The sequence below is a fragment of the Hordeum vulgare genome, chromosome 2H (genome assembly GCF_904849725.1).
Source record: "Hordeum vulgare subsp. vulgare chromosome 2H, MorexV3_pseudomolecules_assembly, whole genome shotgun sequence".
Taxonomy (NCBI): Eukaryota; Viridiplantae; Streptophyta; class Magnoliopsida; order Poales; family Poaceae; genus Hordeum; species Hordeum vulgare.
The window spans coordinates 489,039,466-489,051,503 of record NC_058519.1 but is presented as its reverse complement, the minus strand read 5'-3'; the positions used below and the strand labels follow the sequence as shown (position 1 = coordinate 489,051,503).

The window sequence follows — 12,038 nt, the reverse complement described above, 5'->3', positions numbered from 1 at the left end:
CACTATTGTAGCAACACCGATGACAATGACAACATAGAAATCACGCGAGGGCGACTATGGCTAGATATGGATCGCCTCCCGCGTGCCCCTTCAGGGCGATAGAGGGTCATCTGGATTAGAGAAGAAAGCAGAGGCAACGGTTGGATTGAGTTGTTGCCTGACTGTTTAGGGCCGGGAATACGTTCTCTTTCATACAATTTTCTTGTTTTATGAGGCAAATTACATTTTTAGTTGGAAAATTTTAGGATTTAGACACAATAATGAGCAAGAATCTAGCCGGTACACTCTTTTATTGCTTGTTGCTTCATGGAATTTTTGGGCCTTTTTGTGTGACCTTGAGTTGAATAGTAAATACAACAAGAATGAATGCCATGTGCGGAGAAGGCATGATCTTTTGTATTTATTTGTAATCATAAAACTGCGAAGTATGCAATAGGTCTAAAACATGTGGTTCTAATGAAATTATTGGATGATAAAAAATATAAAATATATTAAGCTCTAGGATATATATCCTGCCTATCCCGTTAATGCACATTCATGTTTTGGTGAATACGACATTCACGTCGATATCAATGTACTTCGTTGAATTCACCAATCTTAGTCTCTTGTTCACGTAGTGAGTAGTTGACGCTCGAAGAGATGTACTATTTGATGTTTGTCAATCAAAACAGAAAATATCTTGCTGATTCCTTGACTCGGGTACACCTAACAATTTGCCTCCTCTAAAGACGGCAACTAGCCTCGTTGCGCAAATCCCAGCATCATCCACCTTTTTACCTACAGGACCCCCGAAGTTCCCAGAAATTACGTCTCTGAAAGTAGCGAAACCAGAGCAGTCCGGCGTCCGCACGAGCAGGGACTTGAGGCTCAATTCATCAACAATACACGTCTGTATATGCAAAAGAAACCTATAAATTTATCGTAAAACCACGCCCCCCGCTTAAATCCCCGGAGAATCAATCACAGACAACTCCTCCAGAAAGAACTCTTGTTCCCATCGCATCTCGGCGGCTCCTCCCCCCTCCTCGCCCCGATCCAACTCGCCGGCGGCCATGTCGCAGCCGGCTGCCGCCGCCGTCGCGGCGCAGCCGCAGGGGCAGGCCCCGGCTGGGCGGCAGGGAGGCGGCCTGGGCCAGAGCCTCGCCGGCATCCTGCGGATGGCCGTGTTCTGGTACTTCGCGTCCAAGTTCTTCGGCCCCAAGCGCGCCCCCACGGAGCCGGGGTTGCTCATGTCCAACCTCTTTCAGAAGGGAGAGCCAATGGTGAGAACGCCCCCCAACCCCCAGATACTTCGATTTTGGGCAGAGGAGGCGTATTAGGTTTCTATGGCGGTTTTAGAGCGGTTTATTATTAGGGTCAGTGAAGGTGGGGGGCTTCGCGCTCATGCAGTGCGGTTGGGTTCTGCTTGCTCCTGGGCGAAAATTGTGCAGCGATCTTATCAGATTTTTTTTACTGTGATCTCGAACTTTTCTTTTTCTTAATATAATATGCCAGAGGGTGTATATGTGCTGATTATTATAATCCGCGTAGCTGATTTAGTCGGTTTTATGCGAAGGCACTGTTGTATGTGGGCCTGTTGGAGGCTGTCGAACAAGTATGCCACGTTTGTGTTCTAAAACAAGCAGATCATAGTGATGCTCCACATCATTGCGTTTGATGTACTGTGAAAAGAAAGACACACATGTTAGTTGGATGTTCTAAGATCTCTGAGGAGGCTGAGGGCGTTCTTAGTTGTTCAGAACTAGTAGAGTATGCAAGGGAAAAATAAAAGATACGCCAAGGATCTCAACAATTTTGGTTTATGCAGTCTAGCTGGTTCACTATTGAGTGAGTTGTGAAGATGACTGATGTTTAAACACTATTTCTGTTGTTCTTTGAAGTGTTTGTCCATGATGAAGCTTAGGACGTCACAGTATGCAATGTACTGTATGTCCGTAATGAAACCGAAAACATCACACTGTTGCATGGATAACGTCTCGTTACGGGTTTGTCATGTAGAGTTTGGTGAGGTTGTCTGGACTAGGTATTCCTCGAGATAAAGCCAAATTTATAATTTATTTGGTACATTGTCACTTTGTTTATTTTGGCAGGGAAGTTATTTTCTGGTGTTTATGCGCGCACACCGAGCTTGTAACTTGGTGTATCAAATTGCTTCAAATATTTGATTGAGTAGGTGTAAAACCATTTTTTGTCAAATCGCTGGTTCAGTGGCATGTGGTAATGTCTTATGCAGGTCTACCTAGTAAGATAATTAAAAATCAGGAAGGTTGCTATGTAGTATACCTGTTTTCAGTAAATTAAGTTGAAGACAACCCCCCCCTTAAATTTGGCCCGATTTTGTTATCTTGCCAAATTTATCTATTTGGTATTTTTAGGAAATTTATGGCACCCGTGAAGCAGAAGGACGTTACTGGATTTATTAAATTCCTCAGTAGCGCCACCCAAATTTTATGACAGTTCGGAGGTGGCACGGTCACGGTGCATGCATGAAGCACTAGTCTTTAAGTCTCGCCCATTTGCGTTTTCCTGAAACACAAATTTAATGATGGTTATGTTGCTGCAGGATATGTGGATGTATTTATCGGAGAATGATAAATTTAGCGACTTTGGTAATGAGGATGCACTCATCTGGCATGAAACAAACATACCATATGCAGTCTGGGCGCCTACCAGTACCCGAACACACACATTGACATACTATCCAACTGAGGTAGAATACTATTTGCTGCAATCTGCAAATTATGTTATGGTTATATTTTGTTGGATTACCTAATTTTCGGTTGATGCAACTTGCCATATATAGGCTCTCAAGCACAATGGCTCTTTGTATGCTCATGTTTATTTCTCTCGTTCGGGTTACCCTGTGGACCCTACTGATCCTGAATATGAGCAAAAATCTGCATTTGGAAGGACACATCGTAAGTTTCCTGTTCATCTCAACCGTCTTTTTTTAGTGAATGCATGTTCTTATGAAATACTCACTGTATTATACCTGTTTAGCTATTGTGGCATACTTGCGGAAATCAAAAGCTGGTCATAAGAAGAGCTTGCTTGGAGATTCAGATGAGTCTGAGGAAAAGCTACCTCCTAAGGTCATTAATTTGATTCTTTATTGTTGGGACAGTATGGACTAAAAATTTATAGTATAGATTATCTCCCGGAAACACAGAAGACCTCCCATGAAAAAGCAATTAACAGAAGACCATATTTGATTTCTGCAGGAGAACAAAGAATCCGACGACAAAGAGGAGGGCCCAGTTGAATATATTGCTTATTGGAAACCAAATGTGACAATAAATCTTGTTGATGACTTCACACGGTATGCACAAGATCAAACTATGTTTCTCATTTCTGCTTGTATATGCTTGGAACTATTGTTTATGCATTTTGCATTGTAATCCCATTGGTGTGATTATACTGTACCTTTTACTTTCCTTTTGAAATATCAGTCAGTACCCCCTCCATTCCAATTGATTTGAAGTTCTAGCTTTGTCCTAATTCAAACTTCTTTACATCAAGTCTAGAACAAATATATCAACATCGACAACAACAAATTAGTTTAATTAGTTTCGTCATAAAATATATTTTCATACTATGTATATTTGACGTCGTGGTTGTGCATGTTAGCACGTTTTTCTGTAGACTTCTTCAAATGTAAAGAAGTTTGACTTGGGAGACTTTTTTTTCTGTATAAGGGCAGACACTCTTCCATACATGCCAAAGTGCAATCTGCACGCAGAAAACTATTTTTCACTGGATGCTAATCACAAACTGGCACTGCTATACTGTGCGATCGTTTGTGCTTAAGATTCTTCTGAAACTGCTGCTAGATAATTATGTGTTGGCTGTTATTTTAGATCTTTTTTGTTAATTTTGATATATGTGGATCCTCGTCTCAGATTCATATTAACCATGTAGCAACTGCACAATTGTTTCCTTTTAGTTTCATGACTTTAGTTATTCGTTGCTGTTCATCTGTCCTCCAAACTTTCAATTGACATTTGACCATTTTATTTCGCAGGTATCCCCAAAACAACATTCCTCCAAATGTTGCTCCATGTATCCTTCAACTGTAACAATTAAGTGTGATGTTATCTTTTTTATCTTGTTTTAGCTATGAATTTACTATGGACACACGCGTATTATATACCACTCCATACTTTGTTTTTCTTATACTTAATCAATTTTATAGACTTGAAGATGACGTTTCTGATGAACCTAATTTATTGTTTGAAATACTATCTTTTAAAGATTAGCATTTGCTTGTAGTGAGGGATGGGTCGGTGTTTCCTTGACCATATATATGCAGTTTTGAATGTGGATCCAACTACAAACAGCTACTATCCAACTGTATTCTTCAATGAATTTTGGCTGTTGAGGGACAAATTGACAGCACTCAACGAGACTGTGAAGGAGCTGACCTTGAACCTTGAAGTTAGTCCTATTAGCATGACCAAGTGGCAATTATTTCTACAGATTGAGCAGTCTTTCCAAGTTCATCGTAGTTATGGAAGTATGCTTGAAGGCGAGGCTGATGAGCTCAAGGTATATGGATGTTTTCAACTGTTGCCCGTTCAGACTCTGCCTTTTTTTGGGGATATGACTTGTTCTATTTTGTTGTGTGTGGAGATGATGTCCCTTACACCCCTTTCTTTTGTGAGATGCCAAGTATATGCATTTTTAGTTCGAGTTCCTTGGAAATGGTTGCTTCTGTTATATGCCCACTGTGTTGGTCAGATTTGCTTTTTAGGATGTTTCACTGACCTTGGACTGCTTTTGCAGAGGGTTTTCCTTGAAGGGAATCCATATCTACTGGGCTTGACCATGATTGTATCTCTGTTCCACTCTCTGTTCGATTTCCTGGCTTTCAAGAATGGTACGTGCACAGCATGTTTTATTTAATACCATGAAAATGAGTATAACCCAACAATAACTCCATTTATGTTTATGATTGTTTGACATTGATCAGATATCCAGTTCTGGAATAAGAACAAGTCCATGGAAGGTCTTTCAGCGAAATCTGTTGTTCTGAACTTCATTTGTCAGCTGATTATATTTCTGTACCTGCTTGACAATGATACATCATGGATGATTCTTGCTAGCTCTGGAGTTGGTGTGTGCATTGAATTTTGGAAGATAGGAAAAGCGATGCATGTTGAGGTAAGCCATTTATGACACTTTTATCCATTATGGCCATTGTATTATCATGTTCTGTTAGTATCTTCTTACAAGCATACAAACAGAGCCAGTCGCTTGGCATGAGTAATACTCCCTCCGTCCCAAAATTCTTGTCTTACATTTGTCTATATATTAATGTATCTAGTCATGTTTTAGTATTTGGATACATTCATTTTTAGACAAACCTAAGACAAGAATTTTGGGACGGAGGGAGTATGCACTAGATGGAACTACCTGATCCTAGTTTGTCTTCATCTGAAAGTAAATATTACTCCCTCCGTCCCAAAATAAGTGGCTTAAGCTTAGTACAATTTTGTAGTACTAGAGCTAGTATAAAGTTGAGATACTTATTTTGGGGAACGGAGGGTCCCTCCCAAGATTCTTGTCTTAGATTTGTCTAGATACGGATGTATCTAACACTAAAACGTGACTAGATACATCCGTATTTAGACAAATCTAAGACAAGAATTTTGGGACAAGGGAGTACTTTAAACATGGAACGAAGAGCTAGACTCGATTGAAATAATGAAGCTCATGGGTGAATGTATGAAGTAACAAATTATGTAGTACTTGAATTTCTTTCTCATCATTCAGTTGCAAATTTGCAATACTGGATTAGTGCTTGTTTTGTGCATTTGCCTAGGTGCACTTATTTAAACCCATGTCTTGGTGATCCAGAATCATGACCTTGTACAGTTAGCTCAGGACTATCCCATCACTGTTCCTTGACTTTGATAGTCAAAGTATACATATATTGTCGAAGCAGGGTATTATTCTCTACCGTGAGGTCAAGTTTATGACAAGTTATTCTTTTCTCACAAAGCTTGATGATATAGAAATATGTTGCACTGAGTTTTTCTCTGTTGGAACAATTTGTCACAATCTCTCTATACTTGATTCCAGATTGATAGAAGTGGAAAGATTCCCATGTTGAGATTCCGGGACCGTGAGTCATACGCACAGAATAAGACTAAGGAGTATGATGCGCTTGCAATGAAGTACCTTACCTATGTCCTTCTGTTCCTTATGGCTGGCTTTGCTATCTATTCACTCAAGTATGAAAAACACAAGAGCTGGTACTCGTGGATACTCTCTTCCCTCACAAGTTGTGTTTACATGTTTGGTGAGTAATTCCTTCAACACCGTTTCACGTATTTTGTGCGATTCACTAGGCAAATTAGCAATGGTACTTTTTTTTGGAAACGGAATTAGCAATGATACTTATGTATACGGCCTTTACGCTTTTCAGGTTTTATTATGATGTGCCCACAATTATTTATCAACTACAAGCTGAAGTCCGTTGCTCATATGCCATGGAGACAAATGACCTACAAGTTCCTTAACACTATAATTGATGATCTGTTTGCATTTGTGATTAAGATGCCATGGTTGCATCGTCTCTCGGTTTTCAGAGATGGTAAGCTGAACTATCATCATTACTGATGGCCCCCCAGCATTCCATCCTGTCTTTAGACATAGCATTCATTACTGAGCACTTCCTGTTGCTATGCAGATGTTATCTTCTTGATATACCTCTACCAGAGGTGGGTGTACCCAGTTGACAAGAAGCGTGTCAATGAATTCGGTTTCGGAGGGGAAGACGAACCGGCAGCACCCCAAACTGTGGAAGGAGCAGCGGCAGCCCAACAGATCGAGGCCAAGGCTGAGACGAGCACAGAGGACAAGAAGACAAAGTGAGCCTAAACACATGCATCTAGCCAGCACTGGCTGTTTGGGCCACCGGGCACAAATTTTCCGTGTGCCGAATTCGACGCTGGACACAACAGCTTCACGCGTTGCTGACTGTTAAAAGAAAGAAGGATGTAACAGGTTCAGATTGGGCGCGTTGACACAATACAGTCTTGTTGCCATTACTGTTTATTTGTTTGGGTTTGTTTTTCTATGCTTAGCAACAGCTATTTCTAGATGGACCTTGAGGATGTTGATGTATAAGTTTTGCCTGCTGGAAAAATATCATTCACGCCAGTGCCTAGTTGGTTTTGCCATGGCATGCTTTTTGGCCGTAGTGCGGTCGCCATTATTCAGATTTGGTGTCTTGTACAGGGTACAGGAGGCCGAGGGAATGTCCCTGGACCTGTGTGCAGTGACAAGTGACACGACATGGAGTTGACTGCAGCTGAGGACAAGGCGTATCGCTGATGGTGTGGATTGATGAGAAGAGGGCGAGCTGATAGATCCGTGTGGATGAGGTACTCCCTCCTAGATGTGGGTGGAGAGTGGAGACGGATTGCGCGGCGGAGGTCGCCTCGTGTAGCAAGGGTGGCCGACCTCGGCCTCCTTCCCCGTAGTGCCCGCCTCGCATGTGTATCTCCCAGCGTTGTGCAGATCTCCCATGGCATGCATAGTCTTTTCGACGGCCGACGGACCCAGCCCATAGTTTGCTTCCATTTTATCTCGATTGTTAGCGGATGAGGCGATGAGCCACCAACCACTGAGCTAAGTTCAAAGTGAAACAGCTTTCAAAAAAACTTCAAAGTGAAAAAGAATGTCTCTGAAACTTTGAAGGGGAGTGATCTGCGCCGGCCTAAAACATTCGTCCGGTCGCCCGCGGGCCATTGAATGAGACCGGCACGAAAGCACCATGACTGTTGGATCTCGCACGCGTTCGCATCGGGAAAAACGGTTCGCATTGGGATCGGTCGTCTTCTTCCTCGCTCCCACGAACTCCTCTGCTCCCACGAACTCCTCTGCATCTCCTTCCCGTCCGATTGCCCTTCCTCCCCGAGCCTCCTGCTTGCTGGAGCAGCTCGTCGCCGCTCGCCGGAGTAGCTTGTCGGCTCGGCGGTTGCCTTGTTGGTGCCCCGTGCAACAACCGCACCCTGCGGTTGAAGCTCTTGTTGAGACCATTGTGGCTCCAGTTGGGACGACTGAAGCTCGCTGGCGTGCTCGTCGCCGCTCATCCCCGATGTGTAAGCTTGCAACAAAAAAAGAGCTCCGGGGGAGATGCCCAATGCTACAACCGACAACAAAAAAGCTACAACTAGCAACAGAAAAAGCTTCAACCGGCTACAAAAAAAGCTTCAACCAATATACGACGGGAGCTATGGATGACCAACAAAAGTTACAACTGGTGACAAAAAAGTTTCATCTAGCAACGAAAAAAGCTTCATCCAACTATGAAAAAAGTTTCAACCGTGAAGGCGAAGCCATGGACGAAAAACAAAAAGTTGCAACTGGCAGTTACAAAAGTTACAACCGCATTGAAAAAAGTTTCAAACATCTTATATCAGCTGTGACCCGCAATGACGATGACGTCGTTTTGCTACAACCGTAGTAGAAATTTGCTACCATCAATGATTGAAATTACTACAACCAATATTCCACAATTGATGCTGCTGCTCCACCAAGCTCCCAGGCCATGGATGCCGCTGCTCCACCAAGCTCCGACACCCCCGGCGACACTACGGGAGAGCAGTAGGGTGTGCAGACAACCATAGATGCCTTAACAAAGAAAGTGAAGGCCAATGGGAAAGAGACATGGAGGAAGGGAGCAACTGGGAAAGGATGGAGAAAAAGAATGAGTGAAGGAGGACGAAGGGAGATAGGAAGAGGATAAGATTTAGAAAGAGATAAGGAAGACGCAGAGGATAAGGTTCACGGTTAAAAAAAGAAAGGTCAGATTTGTTTTCATCCAACGACACGGACGCATCCGGCGTAGCGTGCGGCCGGCGCGCCGAACGTAAACGTTTCCCAACTCTGAATACCACATAGCAATGACTAAAGGGCAACACTGGGCGCCGGTGCAAAGGCCGAATGTTTTCGGCGGGTCTAACCCCAGCCGTCCGATCTGCTATGCGACACCGTCAGATCAAAGTTTCTCTGCCGTTTTTTTACCTTGTTCTCGTCTTCCCAAACGCTCGCCGCGCCGACCGCCCCGTCGGGGCCACCCCGCGCTCCGGCACTCAGCTCGCCCCCGGCCGCCGGTTGGAGCTTCATGGATGCAGCTCATCCCCGACCGCTCGCCGCCTCGGCCGCCCGTCGAAGCAACATGGATGCAGCTCCGTGACTCAACTCGTCTAGACCGCTCGCCGCCCCGGCCGCCCCGCGCTCCGGGACTCAGCTCGCCCCGACCATTCGCTGCCCCTGCCGCTCGCCGGCGCACTCGCCGTTGCTCATGCCCGTCGGTCCTCACCTCGTCGGTCGCACCTCACCCCGTGTGTTGCAAACGCTGGAAAAAGAGTTTCAACCCTAAATGGAAAAAGCTTCAACTGGCACTGCAAATCAGGGAAAGATACATCCGCTGACACCAAATGCTTCAACCTTAGATGAAAAAAGTTTCAACCAAATGATAGAGAGAGCTTTAACCAAGTGCTGCTCAAAAAGGGAAAAGGTTTCGAACGTTTACAAAAAAGCTTCGACCGTGAAAGCAAAAAAGTTTCAACCGTATATAGAAAAGCTTCAACCGTTAAGAAAAAAGCTTCAATCAAATACTTCAACGAGGGAAAAGTTGCAAACGTTGACAGAAAAAGCTTCAACCGTATATGAAAAAAGTTTCAACCGTCGCCCCGGCTGCAGCATCTCGCGTGGTCACCCTCGGTCACCGCCGTCAGGCGCGGCGGCTGCCGGTGGAGAAGCTGCGGTGCTCGCCGACGACGCCTGAGGTTGCAGGGGGAAGGGGGAGAGGGAGGAAGAAGAAGGTAAGGCAAAAAAAAAACTGAAAAGGAAGATGCAGTGAGCTAGACACATGCTGGATCTAGGGGATCGAACGACAGCCACGCGATCGGCCGAACGCAAACGCAGATGAACGATTACTAGATCTAAATGGATCCAACAATAGCAAACACTGACCGAATCTCCCAAGATCCAACGGAGCTTTACACACCCTTCAACTACAACGGACCTCCAGGACGGGGGCTACGCAGGAAGGACCTTATTTTATTTTTAAGGAGCCTTTGCCGACTTGCCTTTCTGAATAGGACACAAACTCTAATCAAAATCATAAAACATCTCAAAACAAAGTTACTTTAATTCAAAGGAATTTCATAGGATCTTTTGAAGTACTAGAATCCTTGGTAATTCTCCCTACACTAGTCGTTTTATTTGTAGGATTGGATCTTATAGATTTTTCTTTCCATAAGGAATCATTTGTATTTTTTTTGTAGGACGTTTAGCATCCACTCCAATTTTATTATTTATTTATTTTTATTTTGACTGTGACATCAAACATTCTGGTTAAAATTCCCGTGGTTTGCTATTTCATAGGATTCAAATGATCATGCCACTTCAATCATGCGTTTTTCTTGCTCCCTCGTTTTACGAATCAAAGTGGCCCTAATAATGCAAGGTCGACAATAGTACAAGACATGATCAACTCTTCTAGTACTTGGTTTGACCCATGTCGTGCTGGCAGCATGTTTCAAAACTCTCATGAGTGTCTGCACCATAAAGAGTAGAAGACGTTCTTGGCCACCAGATTCATGCGCGGGTGATGTTCCTATGGATGGATTGATGTTATGTGCCTTTTTTTTTGGCTGTAGGATTGATGTTATGTTCCTGGACAAACCCATCGGCGCCGACGATGCGACGCAACGCAAGCGGCCGTCTGGTTTCACTTAATAAGCAAGTGCTCTCCCGTCTCCACCAAGGCCCCTCGTCGTCTCGTCTGCAAATAAAACGGGCCATGTGCATTGTACATGCATGGTGCTCCGATCGAGGTTTCTTGTCATTAGCAAGATCTAATGCAAGTTAATGCCAGTATCATGCATGCATCGCCATATGATTATGATGTGTTCCCTCCGTCTCCGGTACAAGGCTAAACGGGAGAGCTGTTGCATGTCAACCTAAACGGAAAGCTAATGGCATGCTGTCACCACACAATAAGAATCACTTTGCCTGCTACTGTACTGTACTAGTAGTAGTAGCTAGCTAAGAAGAACCTGGCCGGTTTGGTACGAAGCGACAGATTGACGGACGAGCTCGACGTTTCTCGGCTAACAAATATACCATTCCCATTCTCTTGTCTTTCTCTCGTCAAATCCACATGGAAAATCGTCTAGTGGTTCAGTTATGCGATAGATTGTAGATCAAGTGGCTACGACTGTTGCTGGTTTTGCATGGCTAAACACGCATCATGGGATGGCAAACGAGGTTAATCTGCCGCTGCTTGTCTCCATTGATTGTAGATCAAGTGCCGCGTTTCAGAGGTCGCTCTCTCCGATCTGTTCCATGCGATTTCTGTAGATGCTTTGCCGGCACCCTAATTCCTCAGCGGGAGGCTGTCCACATGCGATGCGAAGAGCTAAATCGTTGTCGTATTTCGTTTATGGCCATGCAATGCTTGCTGGCTTTTGCGCCCACTTGCCCACGAATGTCTTTTTCTTTTTCTTTTTGAGAAACTTGCCGAGGAATGTCAGGACGCCGCCATAAGGACACCGGATATGTATATATATTCTGTATCATGGCATGGGAGATTGGTGGATGAAATCAGCACAAGTTTGCGGCTAAAAAGGCGTGGATCTGTTCCGCCCGCCGCGTGAGGTGTAGATCAAACCAGCAAGCAAATGGTGTGACACAAGATGCCGGTTTTCATTACTGATGAATAATGAACATCGCCATACTATCAATCGTGAACGGAATAGGGCGTGGCTTCAATTGTTTGCATCAGTTGGAGTAGTAAGGATTAGCCTTCAATCAATGTATGAACAGCTGGAGGGGATCGAACAACTGCAAATGCAATTTCAGCTGACCACGTACTCGCCCCTGCTTTCTCTGCAGTTTGAGATGAAGCCGTCCTTCAAATTCTATGTAAACAGCCAAAGGAGGTTTGAGGCGTCAGTGGGTCACCAATGCCTGCACCCCACCGGGCAGGCATCAAATCAATCTCGAGTCACCTCGCTGTT

The 12,038-nt window shown here is 44.2% G+C and overlaps 1 protein-coding gene across 1 annotated transcript; it reads left to right on the top strand.

Annotated features, from left to right (window-relative positions):
- Nucleotides 1–956: 956 nt before the first annotated feature.
- Nucleotides 957–7,164, top strand: LOC123426792 (CLPTM1-like membrane protein cnrB). The gene is made up of 12 exons (XM_045110680.1): nt 957–1,262; nt 2,564–2,710; nt 2,804–2,918; nt 3,001–3,092; nt 3,222–3,319; nt 4,022–4,059; nt 4,310–4,545; nt 4,783–4,876; nt 4,970–5,160; nt 6,082–6,301; nt 6,428–6,595; nt 6,692–7,164. Exons 1-12 carry the CDS (start codon nt 1,053–1,055, stop codon nt 6,874–6,876), a joined length of 1,794 nt encoding a protein of 597 aa, XP_044966615.1. The 5' UTR covers nt 957–1,052; the 3' UTR covers nt 6,877–7,164.
- Nucleotides 7,165–12,038: the final 4,874 nt, after the last annotated feature.